The sequence below is a fragment of the Heloderma suspectum genome, chromosome 2 (genome assembly GCF_057233095.1).
Source record: "Heloderma suspectum isolate Gila_16-S chromosome 2, 16-S_ref, whole genome shotgun sequence".
NCBI lineage: Eukaryota > Metazoa > Chordata > Lepidosauria > Squamata > Helodermatidae > Heloderma > Heloderma suspectum.
Window position 1 is genome coordinate 276,169,673 of NC_139459.1, and position 25,312 is coordinate 276,194,984.

The window sequence follows — 25,312 nt, forward strand, 5'->3', positions numbered from 1 at the left end:
TAATGCGAAGAGAAAACTCCCTTGAAAAGACCCTGATGCTGGGAAAGACTGAAGGCCAAAGGAGAAGGGGACGGCAGAGGATGAGATGGCTAGATAGCATCAGCGATGCAATGAATATGGACTTGAGCACGCTCCGGGAGAGAGCGCAGGACAGGAAGGCCTGGCGTGCTATGGTCCATGGGGTCACGAAGAGTCGGACACGACTGAACGACTGAACAACAACAAGAGCTAGTTAAAAAAATGCACATTTGCACAGAAAGACGCTCGACAGCTCCCAGCATTCCCCGGCCAGCCGCACTTGTTCTCAGTCTCAACATGCACAGGATCGCGCCCTGGCTCAACAGCCGGCTGCGTGAGAGGGAGGAGCCGCGCGAGCAAGTCCCCTTTAAGACTCTGACGTCAGCGAGGCTCCCTCCGTTTGCAGGTCGCGCCCGCCGGCCGGGAAATTCTCCGGCAGTTTAGATTGCGCGCAGGCGGCGCTTTGCTCCGCAGGACGCGGCGAAACGCGGCGCTTGTTAGCGGGCGAGCCCGTTCCGCTGGGCGGAGGGGCAGGCTGGGAGCCTGCAAAAGGAGGAAGGAGGGCGGACGGAGGGAGAACCCGGCCAGGAGGGGCCGCAGGGCGGGGCTCTCCGTCTGTCCGCCTGGCTGGGGGTGCTGCTGTTGTGCCTGATCGTTCCCTGGCCCATGGCTCCTGCTGGCGCCCTCAAACACCTGAGCCTGGTGCTGGGGGCGGCGGTGGCCGCGCTGGGGTCCCTCCTTTTCATCGCCTGGAAAATCTACTTCCGAGACGTCAACGACAGCTGCATCGGCTGGAGGGGGCGCTGGGAGCAGCAGCTGGAAGCGGAGCTACGTCGGAACGCGCCTAGCGGAGGGGAGGTGAGGTAGGGCGCGGGGCGCCCTCTACCCCTGCTCCGACTGGAGCTAAAACGAGGGAGGTCTTTGTATTTTTTTTTACCCCGGAAGGTAGGGCTAGAGGCGGTGGGGACGATTCTGGAAAGGTGCTTCGCACACTCTCAGGTCAGAGGCAGGTTGATTATCCTGTAGTTGTTAATGCTTATTTCAAATGTGCCCGGGTAGAATCTTACCATTCCCACACCTGAACCATGGGGTGGGGGTGGGGGGGCTATCTGAAAAAACCAGTCCAATAGAAATGAGAAGAGATGAAGTTCTAGGGCTAATTGACAAATTAACAGGTCACCAGCTCCAGATGACATACGCCCAAGGGTCCTGAAAAGTTCTCAAGCATGACACTGCTGACAAAAATACACAATTTGTCACTAAAATCTAAATCAGTCTCCTTACTGGAGGTTGGAAAGTAGATTAAAAAAAAAAAGCAATGGGGGGGGGGGAGCCAGGAAATAACAGGAAAGTTAGCCTAATGTCTGTCCTAGGTAAACTGGTGGAGAGCAGGATTAAAGACAGAATTATTAAGCACCTAAAAGAACAAGCCTTGCTGAAGAAGCGTCAGCAGGGCTCCCACAAAGGAAAGTCCCGCCTCTCCAACCTTTGGGAGTTCTTGGAAAGTGACAAAAAAATATAAATAGGCATGAACCAACAGACATTCTGTATTGGGGTTTTTGAAAAAGTTTTGACAAAGTCACTCATTGAAGGCTCCTGAGCAACTTCCAGTGCCACCTTATATGTATCTACTTGGATGTAAGACACGCTGAGTTCAATGGGACTTACTCCCAGGTAACTGTAAATATCGTTGCCTTGGTCATAGTGGTGGCATCAGAAAAAATATGGGGGGGGGAGGCACAGAAGAGTCAAAGTCTATGGTATGGCTACATGTGGACTACCATGTATGGTTTTGATTGCCCCATCTCCAAAGGGTATTGCAGAGCTGGAAAAGGTGGGGGAAAAGCAACCAATATAATCAAGGGGTTGGAGCATCTTCTCTACGAGGAGAAGCTAAAGGGACTTTTGAGTTTAGAAAATGATTATTGGGATAGGTGGTGGGAAGGAACGCAATACAAATAATATAAAACTGTAAAATATAAAACTTAGGCAGGTATTCGGAAAATAGAAAGCACGTGTTTCCCTTTTCCCATAACAGTGGGTCATCCCATGACTGACAATAGATCCAGATCATAGAACAGGAAGAGTTTTATTCTACAATGCATAATTAACTAATGCAGAGATGGGGAAGGTGAGGACATCCAGATATTGTTGGCTTACAACTCCCATCAGCCCACACCACTGGCTATGCTGGCTAAGGCTGATGGGACTTCCAGTCCAACAATATCTGGAGGGCCATACCTTCCCCACTGTGGAATTCATTGCTAACAGATGTGGCAATTGACACTATTTTTTTATTTGATTCGTATCCTGTCTCCACCAAGAAAAATGGCACTCAAGGTAGCTTTTTGTTGTTGTTGTTGTTGTTGTTCAGTCGTTCAGTCGTGTCCGACTCTTTGTGACCCCATGGACCATAGCACGCCAGGCCTTCCTGTCCTGCGCTCTCTCCCGGAGCGTGCTCAAGTTCATATTCATTGCATCCGTGATGCTATCTAGCCATCTCATCCTCTGCCGTCCCCTTCTCCTTTGGCCTTCAGTCTTTCCCAGCATCAGGGTCTTTTCAAGGGAGTTTTCTCTTCGCATTGTTGTTGTTCAGTCGTTCAGTGGTGTCCGACTCTTCGTGACCCCATGGACCATAGCACGCCAGGCCTTCCTGTCCTGCGCTCTCTCCCGGAGCGTGCTCAAGTTCATATTCATTGCATCCGTGATGCTATCTAGCCATCTCATCCTCTGCCATCCCCTTCTCCTTTTGCCTTCAGTCTTTCCCAGCATCAGGGTCTTTTCCAGGGAGTTTTCTCTTCGCATTAGGTGGCCAAAATATTGGAGCTTCAGCTTCATTATCTGTCCTTCCAATGAGCACTCAGGGTTGATTTCCTTTAGGATGGACTGATTTGACCTCCTTGCAGTCCAGGGCACTCGTAAGAGTCTTCTCCAGCACCACAGTTCGAAAGCATCAATTCTTCGGCGCTCAGCCTTCCTTATAGTCCAGCTCTCACAGCCATACATTACTACTGGGAAAACCATAGCTTTGATTAGACGGACCTTTGTCGGCAAGGTGATGTCTCTGCTTCTTACTATGCTGTCTAGGTTGGCCATAGCTTTCCTCCCAAGGAGCAAGCGTCTTTTAATTTCATGGCTACAGTCGCTAGCTTTGTTGTTACTAATGCTTCCTAAGGCCCACTTGACTTCACTCTCGAGGATGTCCGGCTCAAGTTCAGTGACCGCACTATCATGGCTATCAGGGACATTCAGATCTTTCCTGTATAGTTCTTCTGTGTATTCTTGCCACCTCTTCTTAATCTCATCTGCTTCTGTTAGGTCCCTGCCTTCTTTGTCCTTTATCATGCCCGTCTTTGCACAAAACGTTCCCTTGAGATCTCCGATTTTCTTGAAGAGATCTCTAGTCTTTCCCATTCTGTTGTTTTCCTCGATTTCTTTGCATTGTTCATTTAAGAAGGCCTTCTTGTCTCTCCTTGCTATTCTCTGGAACTCTGCATTCAGTTGGGTATATCTTCCCCTTTCTCCCTTGCTTTTCACTTCCCTTCTTTCCTCAGCTACTTGTAAAGCCTCCTCAGACAGCCACTTTGCTTTCTTGCATTTCTTTTTCTAGGTAGCTTACAACAGTGAATAAAACTTGATTAAAACAATGCATTAAAATACAGCAGTAACAAAATAAAAACAGCGTTCAACTCAACAGACCTGCTTACACTCCAAAGGCCTGCTTGAATAAAAAGGTCTTTGCCTGCCAGCAGAAGGATATTAGTCAAATTCACTGATGATATGGTGAATAGCTAGCCACTGATAGACCCTATAGCTAAATGGAACCTTCAGGTTCAGAGGCAATATATCACTGAATACCAGATGCTGTGGATCAGTGGTTTATGGGTAAATTTTAAAATGTAGGCACTCATCATGACAGTCCCCAGAGTCCCACCCTGAAGGACACTCCAAAAATGCAGGCAGCTGTGTTGATTCATATCAAACCTGTTCTAGTAGTTTTATCTCCACCAGGAGCAGGTCCTTTGTAAAACTCATGGGTCTTAACTGTCCAGTCAAGATCAGGCCACCCCATCATACTTTGCATTACCACAGGGATAGGTCACAACATGGTGTTGTTGCTGGGGAAATCTCTCTCTCTCCCTCTCTTACACACCCATACCAGCTACTGTGATGATTGTAGCTAAGCTTAGCGGGAACAGGGAATCCCCTGAGGGGAGTGACGCAGTCCCTTTTAATCCTGGTGCTTGGACCCTGTGAGCCCTGGCTCTGCTCCACCACTGCTGGAGATGAACAACAGGAGGAACACTGTTTCCCCCAGGCCTTGGGTGGATCCTCACAAAGGCATTTAACTGGCTGCTGTTGGAAATGGATTGCTGGACTAGATGGAAAGAAGCCACCTGCCCAAGGCTGCAGAGTACAAGGCAGGTGAGAGGTCTGAGGCCCAAGCAACCCTCTTTCAGTTAATTTACCCATTTTCTTCCCATTCCCCATACAAGAAAGAATCTCACAAGAATCTCACCTCATTGCTCCCTGTTGTAAGCTCTCTTTCAGTGCAGCCCAGCCCCCTATGCCCCTGCCTTCAGCTTCAGAGGGTGGGACTCGAAGCACAGATGTGCAGCACTTCCAGTGGGTTTGCAGCCCAGGCCGCTTCCATTGCACTATACCTTCCAGGTTTCTCCACCTTGTTGTGCTTCCCTGCTGAAACACTGGTGCCAGAGCCTTAAAAACAACAACCCTAAACCAGGGAAAGACAACCTGGTGCCCTCCTGTTGTTTTGGACTGCAATTCCCATAATCCCTGACCATTGGCCATGCTGTCTGGGGCTGATGGGAGTTGTTGTCCAAAACACCTGGATAATGCCGAGTCGCCTATCCCTGCCCTAAACCACCTATCTTGACAGCAACAACAAAAACAGCGGTCAGCTTCATTTTTTTAAGTTCTGTGTGCTCTGTATAAGTGAATATAACCCCCTCAGTCTCCCCGCCCCGCAACTAGATCCATTCACCTAGCAAAGTAGCATGTCAGGGAAAAGTTCTTCTCTTCTCCCAACAAATTAGTGTTATAAATAAGCATTCACATAACTCCTTGCGTGCATCCTGAAGTGGTACTGTCTAGGGCAAGCTTTACTAGCTGGTTCTGCTGATTTGCACCAACCTTCCCCAACCTGGTGCCCTCCAGAGGTGTTGGACTGCAACTCCCATAATTCCCAGTCAGCCTTCCAGGATGAGGAAGGCTAGATTAAGAGAATTAAGGAAAAGAGCAACCAACAGGCCTGCCTTATATACTACCTCCTCTATCTGCATCTTCACATAGCCACATGAAGATGGAAAGAGGCAGGATTCCTCATTCTGCTGCTCCTCCTCCCATGTAAGTTACCAGCACATCACATTTCTGTGCAGCTGGGGATGTGGCCACAGTTCTCATCATCATAAGGGGCTGACCAGCCACCTTGTTTGCAAGCAACTGGCTGGTGTCCTCCTATCTCTTGGATGTGTGACCTAATTATATTTATTGTAATCATCACCAAGCTATCAGAAATTACCTTCTGAATCAGTACAGCCTCCTTTCATCCCTTTCTCCCATGATCATCACTATCTCCAGCCAAAGACACTTTGGCAACATTTAATCTATAGGGGCAAGATGAATGGGGGCTGCCTATGCATCTCAGTGCTCTTCCCCGCCCGCACCACCTGGCACATTGTCACCACCAATGTGATTACCGCCCTCTGTAGCTGCACAGTGTAGCTGTCTGTGGCTGCGATTCCTTCCTAACCAAAGGAAGCAGAGACTGAGGCACTCAGCAGTTGACTGTTTTTATTCATCACATGTGTGATGTATCACTCTAAGGAGTGGTATCCCAATTTCTGCTTACATCAACCCGGCAAGTTATACCAGTTGCTAGTGTGTCACTATCTTCATTAAGGCCATCCAAAACAAGTGATGCATCTGCTAAATTAATAAACCAGTCCTGCTTTTGTCAAATAAGAGCATTTCACACAGTAGAACCCATATCTGGGATTGAGGCAGTGGCTTTTCTTTAGCCTGTATAGTGACTAGCTCGAGTATTTCTTCACCCCCAGTTTTTCCATTGATGAGCCAGGGTTACAAGTAGGGCCCACGGTTAGTGTTCAAACTGTATATGTTTAAAAGCCAAAGGAGCTCTCAAGGTTTGCAGTGGAAAACAATCCATTGTTTTTCGAAGTGGGCAGGCCAGGAGGTAATGGTGATCGGGCTCTTGAAGGTGATGTCTTACAGAAGAGGACCCCCCCTCCCCAATTGATTTCCTTGTGCATATGCTGGCTCCTGACCATTCTCAGCGTGGGAAAGAAAAAAATCCATCTATATCAGCCTTCCACAAGGTAGTCCCCTCCAGATGTTTTTGGACTTCAACTCCATCAGCCGCAGCCACCATGGCCAATGATCAGGAGTGCTGGGAGTTGTAGTCCAAAACATCTGAAGGGTGTCAGGTTGGGGAAGGCTGATCTATATCATACTATCCTATCCTGGCTCTAACAAGATACAGCAATGTGGGGTGGGGAGGCAATACAACCCTAGGAGGGAGAGGGGCGGGGGGAGAGAGAGAGAGAGAGAGAGAGAGAGAGAGAGAGAGAGATTTATCTCCTATCATTCACTCCCAACAACAACATAGGAAGCTGCCTTCTACTGAGCCAGGCCATGGGTCCATGTAGTCCAGTATTGTCAACACTGACTGACAGAGGCTCCTCAGGATTTCAGGCAGGAGTTTTTCCAGCCCTACCTGGAGATGCTGTGGATTGAATCGGAGACCGTCTGCGTGCAAAGCAGGTGCTCTACCACCAAGCTATGGCTCTCCCCCAAAGCAGGTTTAGACACAACCTGTACATGAAGTCCGATTTCATAATCCTCTTGGCAACTAAGCAGTGATGAGCCTGCCAGGTGCAAAAGGCCCTTCCACATTTGCACCATCGCTTGGACTAATCCCAAATTCTTCTATCTGCAGCCACATTCCGGCGAGTATCAGATTTTGGTTCTAGGCTTGGATGGGGCTGGAAAGAGCAGTATTCTCCACTATGTCTGCAGTACAGAAGCCAAAAAGCGCATAGCACCTACTCAGGGCTTCAACTCAGTGCAACTGCAGGACAGTGGTCTCCAGATGGGCCTCCTCGAGGGTAAGTCCTGCCATAGGCTCCTAGGAGCAAGACACAGTCTGGAACAGACGAAGCAGGGAGCATAGGAATGGTTTTGCATCATTGTTGTGTGAAACGTGGGCCAGGAGCTCTTTCTGACCCATCTCACCACACAAGGTTGTATGTTTGGGGTGGCTGGGGGTGTTGCTGCATCTAGAAGCCCTAAGCAGGAACTGAATTTATAGTATCTTGTATGAGAGAGAGAATAACACCTGTCACTATTTTGGCCTTTTCATTTTTTCCACCTGACCAGTGCTTGTGTGGCTTTGTGACAGGAAACTCTTTGGATGCCACAAGGGCCCCATCTACATGGCACTGCTTTCACCCCCCACCCCATAGCAACTGTGCAGCAATGAGGCTTCAGATCAGCATCCACTGCAATACACTTGCGATGTACTGCGGCCTTCCCTAACAGACCCGCTGTGCCCTTTTTTTTTGGCCATTATACCGCAATGCACAGCTGTGCAGTCCCGTGAGTGTGGGGGTGAAACACTTCAGTGGCTGTTTTGATTTGGGGGGCTCTGCTGTGTCTTTCCGTCCCTTTTTAGGTAAAAAGTGGGTGTTCTGTGTGCCTTCCTTTCCACACCATCAGTTTGTCAGTTCCCCAGCCTGAGACTGTTGCGATGGCTCGTAGTCACAAGTGTGAGCACTACGTGCCTAGCCATTGCTCCAAAATGGCTGGAGCAATGTTATTCCTCCCCCAAGCTGCCCCCCCGCCGGTACTGAGTCCAAAAGCAACCGTTGTGAAGATACGAAGCTGCAAAAATGTGTGAAGGTGTGATTAAATAGATGAAAACACATCTCTGTGCCTCTGTAACTGCGCAGCTGTGAAGGGATGGGGGGAATAAAGGGGCATCACAGAGCGACACAGGCAGTAAGCATGCCTACAACATGCCCAATGCAAAATGCAATTTTGCATTTTTGCACTTCCCCAAGTTGGTTTGGGGAAGGGACAGATGGCTCACAAGCACGGGGAAACCCATAGCAAACGAAAAACATCACAGCAAAACGACTCCTTAGAAGTCCGCATTTTCTGGGCAAAAACCACGGATGGCTGCGAAGTGGCAACTGTGTCGCCTAATCATAAGGACCTCGACTTGCACCCACCCTGGAGTAAAAGGCTCATGTAGATGGCCCCAAGGAAACCAATTTGACATAATTTGTTTCCCCCTAGTTTAACTCCACCTCTCTTCGGGCATGGGAGGGCTGCCCCAAACATGCTATAGATTAACTCTCCTGAGTTTTGACCCCAGTTCTTTTTTATCTCAGTTGGTGGCAGCCAGAATCTGCGCTTCTATTGGAACCAATACCTAAGCAAAGCCCACATTCTGGTGTTTGTAGTGGACTCTGCAGATGGCCCACGCCTTCACACTGCCCGGCACGAACTCCACTGCTTGCTGGCTGAGGACCCTCAGTTGCCTTTGATAGTGTTGGCTAACAAACAGGTGGGTCTCCTGGCATCTTTCACCTGTGACCATCTACAGGCGTGGGCAACCTTTTTCCAGTAAATGGCCACATTCTCTTGTGGGTAATCTGTTGGAGCCACATGTCAGTGGGCGGGGCTGAAGCCAGCAGTGGGTCGGGCCAGAGCCAAAAGTGAGTGGGCCTCTGCTTTTCTTTAAACAGATTGCTCTTGCCAGAGGTCTGAACTGATCACAAGCAAAGGGCTTTTGAAATTTGGCGGAGGGCCTATGATCTGCCCACCCTGATCTAGAGGTCTAGCTTGTCTGGTCCAGACTCCTAAGCCTTCTGCATGGAGTTTGGCTGTACTGATGTGACTAAGCATGCTCAGCATTTAGCCCTCGAGGTGTCATTGTCCTAGGTTTAGCATCAGGCGCAACTGTTTCCTTCCCTGCCTTACTTGATATGCTAACCCTTGTCAGGTGAAGAGTGAAATCAGATATATGTGGCAAAACAGGGTTCTCTTAAGGGAAAATGGCTTGAGGGGGTTGTTGTTCACATGATGATCTGTGCCTATTCTAGGACAAGAGTGATGCACTGAGTGTGGCAGAGTTACACAAGGAACTGGCCCTGAACACCTTGAACAATCAGAGGGAATTCTTTCTCTTGCCCACAAGTGCTACCTATGCTGGCCTGGCCACTGCAAACAGCGTTCTCCACCTGAAGAGCCTGCTGATCAAACTCCTTGCCCAGATCTGAAGGTTTTTCCAACATCTCAAGGACATTCAAGCCAGATGGACCCTCCTCCAGGACTTTCTTCCAACAGCTACTTCAGATACCTTTTCAGTACTGTCTGGAGGCTACAGGCTCTCTATCCTCAAATAAGTGTCCTTTTTACACGTACTCTCAGCTCCCTTTCATAAGGGAGCCCAGCTGTCAATATGGCCTTGGGTACAGTCTGTACTGCTAGTGTGAGAAGGAAGCACAACAGAGGCAAAGTCCACTGCTCACGGGGATGACAACAGTCTCGGCAGCAGGGTGGTTTCTGGCTGCTGTTCATCCCACTAAGAATACAGTCTTAAGGAACTGCAATGTTTGCACTGAGGACCACCTTTTAAAAAAAAAAAAAAACTAACAGGACCCCATCCACAGTAACAAATAGGAAGAGATGAAAGCAGTGAAACTGGCCTATAACAGGACTTCCTTGCCTATGAAAGGGCTAGAATACTCTGTGCCTCGCTGTCCTTTTGGGACACTGAGGGATTGATCTTGCCCTGTGAAGGATGATTCAACCTTAGCTGCAGTTAGTGGAGAATGGGCTGCGCTATCTCAAACTAGGGGCAAAATCTTAAGAATGGGAGTTGTGCTGGCATCTCAGCAGCAGACTGTGTGTCAGCAGCTACACTGAGGAGCTACACCAGAGAAATGCTCACACTTTAAAATGGCTTTTTTGTTGCAGCCATCACACCTGATAAGTAGCTGGGGGCCTAGCTGCTCCCTCTCCAGGGCACTGGGTGTCCTTGATTGACTGCCATTTCCTGCTAGGTTAAGCATGTTAGAGCAACCCTGCTTCTGTGAGGAAGAGGCCCTTGAAGCAGTTTTACAGCCAGGGTTATTCCCCAGCATCCTTGACCTGATGATGCCACAGTCAAGTCAGTTCCCAACAAGTTGTTACCTTCTATCCCAGGGGCAGGCAACCCGGCGCCCTCCAGATGTCTTGGGCTACAACCCCCATCATCCTTGGCCATGTTTGCTGGGTCTCATGGGAGTTGTAGTCCAAAACATCTGGAGGGCACTGAGTTGCCTAACCCTGCTCTATCCCTCTAGTACTCAATAGATACCTCAGAAGCAGCAGGCAAGGAAGCAACACCCCCAGCAGGGCTGTTCCAGGGGAACTAGGAAATCTGAATTGCTGAGGAGGAATGGATGCACCCAGGACAACTTCTGCACTAATTTAGCTAAACATTCCCTCCCCTGTTTGGTACTATTTTTTATCTCGGTCGCCTGGCACAGGGGCTATCAAAGTCACATCATTGGTTTCCGCTCTGAACTGGAACAAAGAGAAACCTGTGCGCAAGCCACAGTCGGACACGTAGCTGGGCCATGCGACAGGCAGGCCACCTCCTTTGGATTGCTGGTGCCATGGCCTTTTAACTTCCAGTGAGAAAGATGCTGGCCTTGGTCAAAGCACCAGTCTTGCCTCTGGAAGAAGGAATAGTTCTACCTGTTCACCCAGCCAATTGCATACTCTTTCTTAAACTGTATATTTGCTGCTACCTTGTGTGTGTTTTTTCCTATGCCCCCTTCCCTTACAGCAAGAGAATAGCAGTATTGCCTAGGCTTGGGCTAGGCTCCTTTCATGGAACCAGATCACCTCTTCTCTCTCCCCATCCGCCCTGCACTCCCATTATTTTATCCCATCACAGAATATAGGAAGTTTGGTTTGTAGCCAGTGGATCCTAGCCCTCAGTTCCTCTGGCTGGTATGAAATTGATGAGCACTTGTTTACACAAGTTTTTCCCCCTTCTGTACCCATCAATGTCACTGCCTCTATTATAAGGGATGCGACTCTTTATTCCTCACAACTGGAGGAATCGCGAGAAAGCAGCTCCATACAGTACAGCTGCTAGGAAGGGCAAAACTCAAAAGAATATTAAGGTCGCCGCTGATTCAGATTGTTCAGTATCCAGGACCGAAAAGCCTTTCTGGCCAGATAATCATACACAGGTTACAGAAACCTTATCTGGGCCAACTTCCCTTTATACCTGTACAAAGGCAATAGTATTATCTCACTGATGGCTGGCAGATGCACAAAAGTAGAGGATTAATACAGCTGTAAGAATACTCAAGGAAACAAAGGCAGCTTTCAGATTGGTAGTTTTTAACATGGTTCCAAAAATGTTTCTTTATCATGGGAAGCATTTATACTCATTCAAGAGTGATTGAAAACATGTTGGGAAACCATGTCTCCTTGGCTCAAAGATGCAGCAAAATTCCCTTATCAAACAAATAGGAATAGAAAAATCATAGCACTACCTCCAGTGGGCATTGTGGCTTCTCCCATAAATCTGATTGGCTAATACCTGTTGGAGGGTTGCCACACACCCGTTAAGACGACCTTCCTGAGTTGGCCCACTACCAAGGGCAGCGACTCTTAGTGGACCTAGCTTATTGGCTCCCTGAACATCCATCCAAGTGGCTTCATCTAAATACCACTAGAGGCATCAGCAATCTTACCGGCCTGGCTCCTTGGTACCATGCTTACAGCCAAAGACTATTTCTCTGAGGCTGTCATTATTAGTCATTCTGTTGGCTTCTGGTAGCAAGGCTATCGCTAGATGCTTGGATTTAGCATGTTTCTCACTCTGAACATACACACACGATCCACGAGCCTGGTTTGAAGCTGCCTCTCTCAAACCCACTGCTGCTCCATGCAGCAAGCACAGGCAACATATCCTCTAACTGGGGTTTGTTACTGACACAGGGCTTGGGAAAGTAGTTTATTTCAACTAGGATCAATCCAAAGGAAACAATACAAAAGCTGAATGCAGCAAGGGCTCTCCGCCACGGTTCTGACCAAAGGACCCATCTGCATAGATACTGCCCCATCTTCTTGCTTCAAAGAGCAGGATTTTATGTATGTCAAATGTCAGTTCCTGGGCACCAGTCTCTTAAGGGCAAGCCAATGTCTGTAGTAATAAAAGTGCAGCTTCTTCTGCCCATTGCTGTGGTGAGTAAAATCATTGTTCCTCCATCTTTTCCTGCTGTAGGGAGGTAACAAAGGTCTGGTACTCCTCAGGATAGAAGCGTTTATACACACTGATCTTCCTCTTTATTTGCTTTGGTGTGTCCTGATAATAGTTCTTCTCATCACGAGCCATAGCCTAGGAGGTGAAGAGTATAGTAAAGAGCTGAAAGAGTAGGCAGCTACGTCAACCAATAGCCTTAGAAGGCCCATCACACCCAGAAAGCAAACAGAATTCTGTACATCAAGCCTCAAGCAGAGGCTGTACACAAAGCAAACAGAAAATTGCAGCTGTGCAGTCAGAAAAGGTAGACTTATGCAGAGGGTGGATGCAACACAATGGAGTTCAGCTGAAAGAAGTCATATATTCTGTCTGGCAAGAAGCAGTATACAAAGCTGCATGGGTGGAGAGAGGAAGCAAGCAGATGGGCAATGAGGGCCCACAACTGTGCAAGACATTCTGAAAATTGGAGATCTTAATGCTAGCAGTTGCAAACATTCGACCCAGAGCTCTCCGTCTTCCGTAGCTTCTATTAAAAGAGTACCTACCTTGTAGTTTTCGCCATGATTCCGGATCATGTGCTGGACGTAGTCAATAAGATCCCGGGAGAGAGTCTCTGACTTCTTCTCTGGGAGGCTGGCCTCAGCTTCCAATTCTGGGCAAAAAGAAGAGAAGGTAATGAGGCAGGGAGAAATATTTGCACACCAAGAGAGCCTGCTGTAGCAGAAAAGCTAGATTCAACTAGCAGATCAAGGAAATCACCTACATTCCCTCTGGTAATAGAGATGACCTGACCTTCTATGGAAGATGTAAAATCCTCACTAGGTGTTCAGATAAAATCCCATCCTAAACACTAATGCTATCCTGACAGCTTTTGAACTGGGAACATTAAATCCAGTAGGTGTTAATGGCTATATTGGGAGTGCTGAACCTCTTTCAGCCCAAGGGCCAAATTCCATTACAGAGGAACTCTTGGGGGCTACATTCCAGTGGGGGTGGGGCCAAAGGCAAAAGGAGCAGGGCTAAAAGTACCAGAAAAACCAACGTATTTTAGCTTGAAGCCCTTAGTGCCAGTAACTAAGCCTTAGGAGAGGCATTTCAACCCTTTAGAAGGGAGGGGGGGAATTGTACAAAAGCTGGGAAACCACCAAACAATCAGTGGTCAGGTGAACAAGGGCAAGGCACATGGCCATCTGGGGAACCCTGGAAGGATGGATTTGGTTCTTCTGAATTTCTGGGCTACATGAATCAGTGAGAACTGGGGGGTGGGGGGGTGGAGAACAGATATCTGGGGCTCTGCTGTTTTCATATGCCCAATACTATCCCTAGTAACAGCAAAACTCAAAGGTAGGCACCATATGCAACACGCATGAGTCTATCTGTGGCCAGCTAGTCAATCTTTGGGTTCTAGGAGAGGATGGGAGGGTTTCCAGTTCAAGAAGTGACCTATAAGATATGGCTAACATAAAAAACCCACACCACAAAAACTCTGCTGGGTATCTCCAGTGTTTGCCTGACAATGAGAGCCGACAAACCCAAAAAAGCTGCACTTCATCCAAATGGGACAAGTTGAAAGACAACTGCAGCTCTTAAGATTTGCATTGGAACTCTTCAGGTAAAGGATTTTGCTGTGAGGCATTAGGTCAACACCAGACACTGCCAATATGAAGGTGATACCAACCGTTTAGTACGTATGGCTTCCGCACAGTTTTCATCTTTGCCTCTTGTCCATCAACTTCCATTTTCATCACCTGTAGTTGGAAAGAAATTGTGGTTCATGTGTAGGACAACTATACATTGCTTTGTATGTACTCTACCTGCCTAAAACTCCATAACTGATGTTTATTTATCATTTTGTTTTAAGGATTTTAAAGGGATACTGGCAACTTGCTTTTTTAAATGCTATCATACTCATTTATATCAATTGTGCAAGATAATAGCACATGACCAGCAACATTCCATTTGATTTGTCTTTCAGGAAAGCACTAGTTATATCTTTCAGCCAACCTGGATGCAATGGTAAATCACCAATTAGGTCATTACTTCATAGAATAAGCTATCCACAGAATAGCTTCCATAGAATAAGCTATCATCACAACCACCTACCACTTATCTCCCAAGGAAGCTTGAGGTGTCAATGTCAAAATGTATTCCCCTCCAAGGGCACCACAGTATGGGTATAGATTTTTTTCTAAATTAGCTGAAATGCCAAGGGGAAACTTCAGTTCAGAAGTCACCCAGCTCTCCAACTCCTCCTAACTATTTTGGTATGACAGACAAGTGTACATGAATTTGAAATCTTACCCTTTTTGTATTTTTCCCAAACAGGTTGGCCTAATAAAATTATATTTTAGCTACTCTCTCTCCTGTCTACTTGCATCTAGCCAGACACCACATGAGATCTATTGGGTCTTTTGTTCAGGCTTAAATACAGCAGTTTTTTGGGGGTAATTTTCCTGCCATTTATTTTATTTTATTTATTTATTTATTTTTATTTATTTCATTTCTATACCGCCCAATAGCCAAAGCTCTCTCTCATTTCCATTTTACACACACTGTCTTGCTGGGATTGCATCGATCACCCATGAACTGATACCCAACCTAACAGTAGCTGATCTTCCAATCTGTAAAACATGACTTACACTTTCCTACTTGACTTCCACATCACAACCCTATTTGGAGTGAACACAACACCCACCTGTCGCATTGCTTTTGGAATAGGAATAGCCTTGTTTGGATCAACTGCAAGGCCCATTTCAGCCAAGTTCTGCGATACAGATTTCGACCTATCCCAGGCATGTCGGATTTGGGTGCTAGACAAGATTTTAAAAAATAAAGCTTTACATCAATACTATGCATTCTTGAAGACGCTTCCTCCCCTTTCTGATAAGAACTGTCACACAGTTGCAATGCCAGCCCAAGACATTTTGCAACTTGAGGCAGAGAAACCAATTTCATCCCCTCCCCCGCCCCCCCAAGCCAAGGTTCATAGGTCCCATGGCCAGTCAAGTTATATCGCCACCCAAGGCAGAAAATCAGACAAGTACCTCACCCCCTTCCTGCCAGTGAAAACACAATAATAAATACCAATTTTCTTCTCTATCACGACACCCAAAATCAGCCGCCTGAGACGACCACCTCACTCTATCTAACAGTAGGGCTGGCCCTGCTTGTTGTTGTTGTTGTTCAGTCGTTCAGTCGTGTCCGACTCTTCGTGACCCCATGGACCATAGCACGCCAGGCCTTCCTGTCCTGCGCTCTCTCCCGGAGCGTGCTCAAGTTCATATTCATTGCATCCGTGATGCTATCTAGCCATCTCATCCTCTGCCGTCCCCTTCTCCTTTGGCCTTCAGTCTTTCCCAGCATCAGGGTCTTTTCCAGGGAGTTTTCTCTTCGCATTAGGTGGCCAAAATATTGGAGCTTCAGCTTCATTATCTGTCCTTCCAATGAGCACTCAGGGTTGATTTCCTTTAGGATGGACTGATTTGACCTCCTTGCAGTCCAGGGCACTCGTAAGAGTCTTCTCCAGCACCACAGTTCGAAAGCATCAATTCTTCGGCGCTCAGCCTTCCTTATAGTCCAGCTCTCACAGCCATACATTACTACTGGGAAAACCATAGCTTTGATTAGACGGACCTTTGTCGGCAAGGTGATGTCTCTGCTTCTTACTATGCTGTCTAGGTTGGCCATAGCTTTCCTCCCAAGGAGCAAGCGTCTTTTAATTTCATGGCTACAGTCACCGTCTGCAGTGATCTTGGAGCCCAAGAAAGTAAAATCTGTCACTGCTTCCATTTCTTCCCCTTCTATATGCCAGGAAGTGATAGGGCCAGATGACATGATCTTAGTTTTTTTAATGTTGAGTTTCAAACCAGCTTTTGCACTCTCCTCTTTCACCCTCAACAAGAGGCTCTTTAGATCCTCTTCGCTTTCTGCCATTAGGGTGGTATCATCTGCATATCGGAGGTTGTTGATAATTCTCCCAGCAATCTTAATTCCGACCTCTGATTCATCCAACCCGGCATTTCTCATGATGTACTCTGCATATAAGTTAAATAAGCAGGGTGACAATATGCAGCCTTGTCGTACTCCTTTCCCAATTTTGAACCAATCGGTTGTTCCATGTCTGGTTCTTACTGTTGCTTCTTGACCTTCGTACAGGTTTCTCAGGAGACAGGTAAGGTGGTCTGGTACTCCCATCACTTTAAGAATTTGCCACAGTTTGTTGTGATCCACACAATCAAAAGCTTTAGCGTAGTCAATGAAGCAGAAATAGACATTTTTCTGGAATTCTCTTGCTTTCTCCATGATGCAGCGAATGTTGGCGATTTGATCTCTAGTTCCTCTGCCTCTTCGAAACCCAGCTTGTACTTCCGGTAGTTCTCGGTTCGCATACTGCTGAAGCCTAGCTTGTAGGATTTTGAGCATCACCTTGCTGGCATGTGAAATGAGCGCAATTGTGCGGTAGTTTGAACACTCTTTGGCGTTGCCCTTCTTTGGAATTGGAATGTAAACTGACCTTTTCCAGTCTTGTGGCCACTGTTGAGTGTTCCAGATTTGTTGGCATATTGAATGCAGCACTTTAACAGCATCATCTTTTAGGATTTTAAATAGCTCGGCTGGAATACTGTCATCTCTGCTAGCTTTGTTGTTACTAATGCTTCCTAAGGCCCACTTGACTTCACTCTCTAGGATGTCCGGCTCAAGTTCAGTGACCGCACTATCATGGCTATCAGGGCTATCAGGGACATTCAGATCTTTCCTGTATAGTTCTTCTGTGTATTCTTGCCACCTCTTCTTAATCTCATCTGCTTCTGTTAGGTCCCTGCCTTCTTTGTCCTTTATCATGCCCGTCTTTGTACAAAACGTTCCCTTGAGATCTCCAATTTTCTTGAAGAGATCTCTAGTCTTTCCCATTCTGTTGTTTTCCTCGATTTCTTTGCATTGTTCATTTAAGAAGGCCTTCTTGTCTCTCCTTGCTATTCTCTGGAACTCTGCATTCAGTTGGGTATATCTTCCCCTTTCTCCCTTGCTTTTCGCTTCCCTTCTTTCGTGAGCTACTTGTAAAGCCTCATCGGACAGCCACTTTGCTTTCTTGCATTTCTTTTTCTTTGGGATGGATTGAGTTGCTGCCTCCTGAACAATGTTACGGACCTCCGTCCATAGTTCCTCAGGCACTCTGTCTGTCAGGTCTAATCCCTGAAATCTATTCCTCACCTCCACTGTATATTCATCAGGGATATGATTTAGGTCATACCTGACCGGTTTAGTGGTTTTCCCGACGTTCTTCAATTTAAGCCGAAATTTTGCAAGAAGCAGCTCATGATCTGAGCCACAGTCAGCTCCAGGTCTTGTTTTTACTGACTGTATGGAGCTTCTCCATCTTTGGCTGCAAAGGACATAATCAATCTGATTTCGATATTGACCATCTGGTGACGTCCATGTGTAGAGTCGCCTCCTGTGCTGTTGGAAAAGAGTGTTTGCTATGATCACCGTGTTCTCTTGGCAAAACTCTATTAGCTTTTGTCCTGCTTCATTTTGTACACCAAGGCCATGCCTGCCTGTGATCCCGGTGATTTCTTGACTTCCTACTTTAGCATTCCAATCCCCTATGATGAAGAGGACATCTTTTTTTGGTATTAGTTCTAGAAGGTGTTGTAGGTCTTCATAGAACCGATCAACCTCAGCTTCTTCGGCCTCAGTGGTTGAGGCATAGACTTGAATTACTGTGATGTTGAATGGTTTGCCTTGGATTCGTACTGAGATCATTCTATCATTTTTAAGATTGTACCCCAGTACTGCTTTTCCCACCCTTTTGTTGACTATGAGTGCTACTCCATTTCTTCTAAGGGATTCTTGCCCACAATAGTAGATATGATGGTCACCTGAATTAAATTCGCCCATGCCTGTCCATTTTAGTTCGCTGATTCCCAAGAAGGGCTGGCCCTGCACAACTAACTTAACACTGGGGGAAAAACATTAGCCACTCTGGTTTATACACACCTGATCAAAGATCTCCAGAATATTACATATTATTGTGTGATATATCCAGAATCTGTTGAATTGTTTAACACAGCTCTGATTTAATTCTTTAAGCTTTAAAAGCCTGTTTGGCTCCCTGAAATTTCTGCAGCCTTTCAACACATAAATAGCAGGTGGAATGCTATTGTATATTTAGTGGCCCGCATAACATGGTTTCACGTAAGCATTTTAACTCTGATTTACCAGACCTTGCCCTGGAAGGGTTTCCAACCACAGTGTCACTCACTTTGCCTAGCAACAGTTCAGAGCCAAATCCAAGGTAATTGGAAAGGATGCTGGATTTTACTAAGTATTTATTTGTTTATTACATTTCTATACCACCCAATAGCTGAAGCTCTCTGGGCAGTTCACAACAATGAAAACCACAAAACTAACATACTGATGGCATACCACATGGAGAGCCATGGTGAGATACAGATCATCCAGTAATGATCACTATAAAATGCTGCATGTTGCATTCTATGACTGAGTTGCACTACTGGGCAGTATAGAAATGTAATAAATACGACGATGAAATAGCCGCCCTTACCGTGAGCTGCAGAAAGGACTAAAACGGGCTACTTTTTTCACATTTACAGTGCAATGCTATGCATGTCTGCTCAGAAGTAAGCCCCCCTGAATTCAACAGGACTTCGTCCCAAGTAAGCGCGTGTAGGGTTGCAGCCTTAATTTCAGTGCGTGGTTAAAACTGACACCAAGGCGATGCTGCAGCAGAAAGGAGGATCCGAAGAAGAAAAGGGATCCGCTGTGTTCCCGGCCTTGCCCTGGCCTATCGGCCCTGCGACGGCCCCAAGGCCTGGCCAGTGTGTTCCCCAAAGCTCAGATGGTCCCCGACTGACAGCCTCCTACACCCTTCTGACCCCCGGCGGAGCCTTTTTGTTTCCTTCTCGGCCGCTCACCATTGGATACGGGGCGCCGCACGCTTACGGAAAGCCTTGTTCTGCTTCTTACGGTTCACGTTGTAGTTGTACTTTTGCCGCCGGTGCTTCCCCTTGGCTTTCGGCATCGCGATAGCGCCCAAGACCGCCCGGCCACCCGGCCGCACGCGGCTGCTGCGAGAGAAGCAAGCCGCCGCTTACGCAGCTGGAGAAGCAGCAGGACCAAGTGCCGCAGCGGCCGATAGGAACTGTAGTTGTACTTGCCCAGCCAGCATGGTTGAACCCCTGAAGGAGAAGCGGCAGGTGGACTACATCTCCCAGCAAACCCAGGGGAAAAACTAGCCGCTCGAATTGCATGCTGGCCATTCCCCAGACCCCAGCTACTGGCTGCAAGGGCCGCGCCCGTCGCCTCGTTCGTACGGTGGCTGAACAGAGTCAGCACAATTAGAGCGAAGCCAGCAGTCTCCTTCCTGCTCGGAGCGCCTGCCGTAAGTGACCATGGCTCAGAGCCCTCCGCCCCCGTTTGACCCCAGCCGCCCCCCCTCGATCGAAGGCTTTACGCCAACCGCCTTCCGACACCGCGAGGAGAGATTTGGAGACCGGTTCCTCCGCAAGACACGCGAGAACCCCCTCGTGCCCCTTGGTGAGAGCCTGAGAAGGAGGCCGAGGATCGGGGGGGGGGGGGCGCTCATGAATCGATGAGCAGGAGAGGCTAACGAGTGGGAGAGGGGGGTAGGGGTGTTGTCTACTCTGCCATGGCTTTTGTTCCTTTAATTCAGGGGGAAGCAATTTAATTAATTCAGGTGTCCCCCAGAAGTTTTGGACTACACCTTCCATAAGCCCCAGCCATCACTGCCAATGGTCAGGCATTATGGGAGTTGCAGTCCAAATCTGGAAGGCCCTAGGTTGCCTGTCCCTGTTTTGATCTACCTGATAGGTAATGATGCAGCAGAGAACTGGTTTACCAGTATGGAAAATACAGTATAAATTAATGCTGTGCCTGTTGAATTTCTGCCTCTCATATAGCATTCAAAGGCACACTGCCTCTGTCCACCGGAGAAAGTCTAGAAAGGGAAAGCAAGTGTGGTTTTAAAGATGACCATGAGTTCTTGGGATTACTAAACTGATTAGTGATGGGTAGGGTTGCCTTTTTTTTTTTTTCCTGGCCCTGTGCCTTTACCAACCGCCTGATACACAGATGTTACAAGTGAAACTTTTCCTGGCATGGGGAGAAATGTAAAAAACTTTGCCTGTGTCAGAATATTATTGAAAGGCATGAGAACTGGGCCATAAATAAGGTAGCCATTCCAGTGAGGGGGAAAGATGGAAGAATTGAAGAAATGGTGCTGAATGATGAACGGTAATCTAAATTTTGAGTTGGGTGGATTATGCTTTGGAGGACAGCTGGGCAGAGGGGATAAAATCCCCAGGGTTTGTGTACAAGGGCTTTCATTATTTGCTTTAAAACAGGGTGTCACTGGTTTTTTAGATCTTGTGTGAACTGCTACTCTGGCTAAAGCAGGGATGGGGAATGTGTGGCCCTCCAGATGTTGTGGGATTGCAACTCCAGTCACATCAGCCCTCACTGTTGGCTATGTTGACTAAGACTGCTGGGAGTTGCAGTCCAGCAACATCTGGAGGGCCACACATTCCCCACACCTGCCCTACAGGATGGAACTATGTCGATTCCTTATGTAATCTATTAAGTATTCAGCTAGACCAACTGTAAATGTGAGTACTGAAACCCCGTGTTAAGTGAATGCACCATTCTGCCTGTCCGAGTGGGGAGACTCCATGCAGCACAGATCCCCTTCTATCCACGTAAGTTCAGATGCTGCTGCTTGGGCAAACAGGATCCAAGAGAAGAATGGCTTCACCACCCTGATCCTTTCAGTCTGTAGAATTCTTGATGGTCGTTGTTTTGAGGCCAGCTCTAACACATGAGGTGCCTTAACACTTGGCCAAGCAGGAGCCGAGGCTGAATGAAAGAGAACCGAGGGCCCTTGTTTGAACTGAGGCCTCTTAGACCAAAGGCCAGCTTTCTGCTCACAGGAACATACAGGCCTCTGTGATCACATCTCCTCCTTTTGATGCTTCTTTGTCTTGTCCCTCCCTTTAGGCTGCCTTGTCACAACAGGAGTTTTGACCTACGGGCTCATCTGCTTCAAGAAGGGCAACATCCGCCAGTCCCAGATAATGATGCGGGCACGTATTCTAGCTCAGGGCTTCACTGTTGTAGCCGTAGTGGTGGGTGTGGTGGCGGCAGCCCTGAAACCGCAAAAGTGAACATACTGCTGGTGTGCAGTCATCTCTGACCTATCCTGTGCATTGCAGCGTAGGAATGAGTCCTCCTGCCCTGAGAGAGCACTCGCCACATCTTTCGGGATGATGTCTCAATGAGCATTGAGAGTGATGATCAGATGCCAGACGGTTCCAGATTTTATTTTATAACCCTGTTAATATATTGATTCAACTTTGTCATGGGTGTATACACCTATTTTTGTTGTTGTTGTTGCAACAATGTAGTAGCCTTGTTGTAAAGCCACCTTTGCCAACCAGGCCAATATCTCTGAATATATGGTGTTAGTAAAGCTTATTGGAAGGGATGTCTTTATTACTTCATGGGCAATTGTATGGTTCACAACACATTGGAAATAACACACATTGATTACAGGACCTTAGGGCTGGGTAGGATGAACAAAGTATTTTTAATGTTAAGGAATGTTGGTGCTTCTAGTGGTTTTGGTTGCGCTTTCTGAAATATAGTCACACTCGCAGTCAAGGATAGGCTAGATCACATCTCTTTTCCATTCTCTGCTTGTGTTTACACTTGTTGAGCTGCAACAAAGTTATAAGCTTGCTCTACTCCAGGGATGGGGAACATGTGGCTGTCCAGATGTTGGTTGACTGGAACCCCAGTCAGTAGCCCTAACCAGCATAGCCAATGGTGAGGGGTGGAAAGTTGCAGTCAAACAAGACCTGGAAGACCATGCATTCCCCATTTCCTGCTCTACTTGTCTGTTGGTGGTTTTCAAGTTTTCTAAACAACTTGTGCCAACTACTATCGCGTCCTCATGCATTCAAGCAGCTAACCTGAAAGGAGGGGTAGTGAAAAGGAGACTGCACACATACTGTGTCAAATGGGAATGTGACTTAGCCTGCAATCTTCTACCCACTGACCTGGAAGTAAGTCTCATGCTCCGTATTCTGTGCACAAGTGAAATTTTGACAAGGACGTAAACATTGCTGGTACAAATTGTAAGGGTGGCATGATGGAAATGAAATGGATATGAGCTTGGAATGTATGGTGTGAAAGTGAAGATGGAGTGTGTGGGAAATCTTTATTTTCAGAGTATTCATGTACAAGTCATAGCAGCCATTGGGATTGCTCTGATGTATCAAGTAGCACTTTGGAAGAACTGGACTTCCAAGGGAAGCCACACTGTGTCCTAACTGGCCTGTTGACAGCTTACTCTGTTCAATACGTTTGCCAATACTTTATTAAGCTAATATAGGATTACCATTTTCAGAAAAACGTCTTTGATTATCTAATTGTAGCATGATAGAATCAACTTGGTCACATTTTGTATCTGGTAATCAAATATAAGACTGAGAAAATCTGATATGTGGAGAGGAAAGGGTTAGTCTAATTGTCAACTCTGCTGAGGATAGATGACCTTTCTTTGTCCTTTCTATGGGCAAATTCTTTATGCCAGTCAATAAGAAAAAGCAGATGCCACCAAAGTAGTTTGAAATGGTGCACTTTGCGTATGAGTTCACGCACTTTGCATGAGTTGTGCTGCCCTGAATTGTGAAGGAGATCTGCTTCACTGGATGGAAGTTTGATACCAGATGAAGAGAGACCAGTGAAGAAGATGCACAATATTATTCTAAGATTTCAAGATTAATGAGAGGGATGAAAAAAACCTACTTTTGTATGTGTATACAAGGCCAGCAGATTGGATTGCGATTCCACCCAAAGAGCAGCTCTGGAAAGATTGGAGACTCAAAATAAGTCCACAAGTGAAGACATGGCAAAGCTTTCAACGATTCTTTCCACAGCTAGAGCTCAGTACACTGTATTGTGTTAACTCAGCTCTCATTTTGTCAAGTCCTCGCCCAGTGCAGTACTGCCAGCATGATTGACACCTCAACCTCTTCTAAACTAAGACTGGATTTAATTGGGCCTGGATTCCATTGCAGCAGTTTCATCTACACTGGCTTGGATTGACGTTTGTGTTCCATCTCATGTCAACAGCAATTGAAGCCAAGCCAAGCAGACCAAGAGCCTAGTGCTGCATATGTTTATTCAGAGATAAGCCCCATCCTCCTAAACCCATTGGGGCCTACAACACCTTGTACAAAAGGCTTCCCCAACCGGGTGCCCTCCAGGTGTGTTGGACTACAACTTCCATCAACCCCCAGCCAGCGTGGCCAATGGCCATGCTGGCTGGGTGATGATGGAGTTGGAGTCCAACACACCTGGAGGACAGACACCAGGCTGGGAAAGGCTGCTCTGAAATATATACATGTACTTGAAAGCAAGGCTCACTGAGTTCAATGGAACCTACACCCAACTTTGCTTAGGATTGCAGCCTGAGCCTTATGTTAATGACCCGGCAACTGTGTAAACTGTAGCCTGGAACCGTTGGTAAATAATTAACTCCACAGGTCTTGATAAGGCCAAAGCAGAGATGGAAAAGGCATGAGCCTATTAGAGGCATGAGCAACCAACACATGGCTGGAGAATTGGTGGCCAAGTAGTACACACAGCCTGTCTGTATCTTGTCCCTTCCTTCCTTTTGGTGATGTTTGCATTAGAATAAATTCAGCTTTTCTTTTGCTGAAGTAGTTCTGTGACTTGGCTTTCCTAGCTGCAGCCAGGAAATAAGAGTTCTGAATAAGAAACTCTGATTCTACCTATAATGAGGTAGAGGTCATTTATATATAGTAATCAATGTTCAGCCTAATTGTGGTCCTCCTAGCTCCTCTGTAACAATGCCTGCCTATGGTTTTTAAGGATATCTGATTTCCAAGAGTGGACTTCTAAACCGTAGAGAGCAACCCTATGGTCCCTCAGAGAGCATCCATAGGATTGTTCAGAGCCCCCTTCTGAGGTCAAAGACAGTGCTCTGACTTCAGAAGGGAATTGGAGATCTGACCCGCCCCCTTAAAACAGCCAGTGTGGAAAGAATCACACGGGCTGCCCTCCAAGGTTAGAAAAGCAACCTCAAAGGAAGGGGGGGTCTGGTGGGCAGGGAGGGGAGGAGGCTGGAGAGGCCAGGATATGAGTTATCCTGAGCCTCTTCCGGCCTCCTTCCCTATCCCTCCGAAGCACCCTCATTAGATGGGCTAAAAAGCCTGTCTAGCAAAATCTGCAGTGTTGGAGGATGCCCTGCTCCTCCCGCCCTGCCCTGGATAATTGGACACCTCTGAGCTTGAGAGCTTCTATTCACCGAGTGTACAATCAATAGGACTGCGCCCTTATAGTTGCATGGGCAAAGTGTTCTTTCCCCAAAAGCATAATTGGTTCTTTTATTTTCAACTTGGTACAATAATTACTAAGTGGTGCTGATAAACCAACATATCATCTTGTAGGGTGGACTGATTTAAAGCAAGGTAACTGAAATCATGATTTAAATCGGCAAGAAAAAAGGCAGATTTAAATCAAGTTTCCACTGATACTTCATATATTTGCTAAACAGTGATATGAATCTGGCCACTAAACCATGTTAATTGATTACTAAGCAGAGTGTTCTTTGCACTCTCCCATTCTTACAAGCAGGCTTTGTATCTCTTTATCATATTGTAGTAATTTTGCATGCTTTTATTTTTTTTACCTATAGAAATAATGTCATTAAAATATTCCTATATAGGGATCTAAGACTAGCACCAATGACAGTTCGAGGGGTTAAGTATGAGAATATAGGAACCTATGCAGTGGAAATTTTGTCGTCTTCTTTGAGCGTAAACATTCATATTTGAGAAATGATGGAATTGGTTCTCCATTTTCTCCAAATTTTACACAGAAATCTGTTTTTTTTAAAAAGTAAACAATTTTTTG

General features: G+C 46.8%; 3 protein-coding genes across 4 annotated transcripts; 2 read left to right on the top strand and 1 right to left on the bottom strand.

The window, feature by feature from the left end:
* The first annotated feature begins 360 nt into the window (after positions 1–360).
* Positions 361–11,470, top strand: ARL10 (ARF like GTPase 10). The gene is made up of 4 exons (XM_084839319.1): positions 361–876; positions 6,998–7,166; positions 8,454–8,629; positions 9,168–11,470. The coding sequence occupies exons 1-4, from the start codon at positions 685–687 to the stop codon at positions 9,342–9,344; spliced, it is 714 nt and encodes a 237-aa protein (XP_084695445.1). The 5' UTR covers positions 361–684; the 3' UTR covers positions 9,345–11,470.
* A 602-nt stretch (positions 11,471–12,072) lies between these two features.
* On the bottom strand, positions 12,073–19,426 carry NOP16 (NOP16 nucleolar protein). 2 transcript variants are annotated; one of them, XM_084839315.1, is made up of 5 exons: positions 19,270–19,426; positions 15,030–15,144; positions 14,013–14,082; positions 12,880–12,986; positions 12,073–12,469 (listed from the first exon to the last, which is right to left on the bottom strand). In XM_084839315.1, exons 1-5 carry the CDS (start codon positions 19,374–19,376, stop codon positions 12,326–12,328), a joined length of 543 nt encoding a protein of 180 aa, XP_084695441.1. In that variant the 5' UTR covers positions 19,377–19,426; the 3' UTR covers positions 12,073–12,325. The 2 variants fall into 2 exon arrangements, with proteins under 2 accessions (XP_084695441.1, XP_084695439.1); XM_084839313.1 differs by lacking the exon at positions 19,270–19,426 and adding an exon at positions 17,586–18,319.
* A 249-nt stretch (positions 19,427–19,675) lies between these two features.
* HIGD2A (HIG1 hypoxia inducible domain family member 2A) lies at positions 19,676–21,844 on the top strand. Its single transcript, XM_084839321.1, has 2 exons — positions 19,676–19,891; positions 21,368–21,844. Exons 1-2 carry the CDS (start codon positions 19,747–19,749, stop codon positions 21,532–21,534), a joined length of 312 nt encoding a protein of 103 aa, XP_084695447.1. The 5' UTR covers positions 19,676–19,746; the 3' UTR covers positions 21,535–21,844.
* Positions 21,845–25,312: the final 3,468 nt, after the last annotated feature.

Bases quoted from the DNA above. Each gene is read 5' to 3' on its own strand.
- ARL10 (XM_084839319.1), top strand. From the start codon at position 685: ATGGCTCCTGCTGGCGCCCTCAAACACCTGAGCCTGGTGCTGGGGGCG. The intron at 7,167-8,453 runs GTAAGTCCTGCC...TTTTTATCTCAG, and splicing joins CCAGATGGGCCTCCTCGAGG to TTGGTGGCAGCCAGAATCTG. The intron at 8,630-9,167 runs GTGGGTCTCCTG...TGCCTATTCTAG, and splicing joins TAGTGTTGGCTAACAAACAG to GACAAGAGTGATGCACTGAG.
- NOP16 (XM_084839313.1), bottom strand. From the start codon at position 18,232: ATGGGCGAATTTAATTCAGGTGACCATCATATCTACTATTGTGGGCAA. The intron at 15,145-17,585 runs GTATGACCTAAA...AATCTTGTCTAG, and splicing joins AAAACCACTAAACCGGTCAG to CACCCAAATCCGACATGCCT. The intron at 12,470-12,879 runs GTAGGTACTCTT...TTCACCTCCTAG, and splicing joins ATCATGGCGAAAACTACAAG to GCTATGGCTCGTGATGAGAA.
- HIGD2A (XM_084839321.1), top strand. From the start codon at position 19,747: ATGGCTCAGAGCCCTCCGCCCCCGTTTGACCCCAGCCGCCCCCCCTCG. The intron at 19,892-21,367 runs GTGAGAGCCTGA...CCCTCCCTTTAG, and splicing joins GAACCCCCTCGTGCCCCTTG to GCTGCCTTGTCACAACAGGA.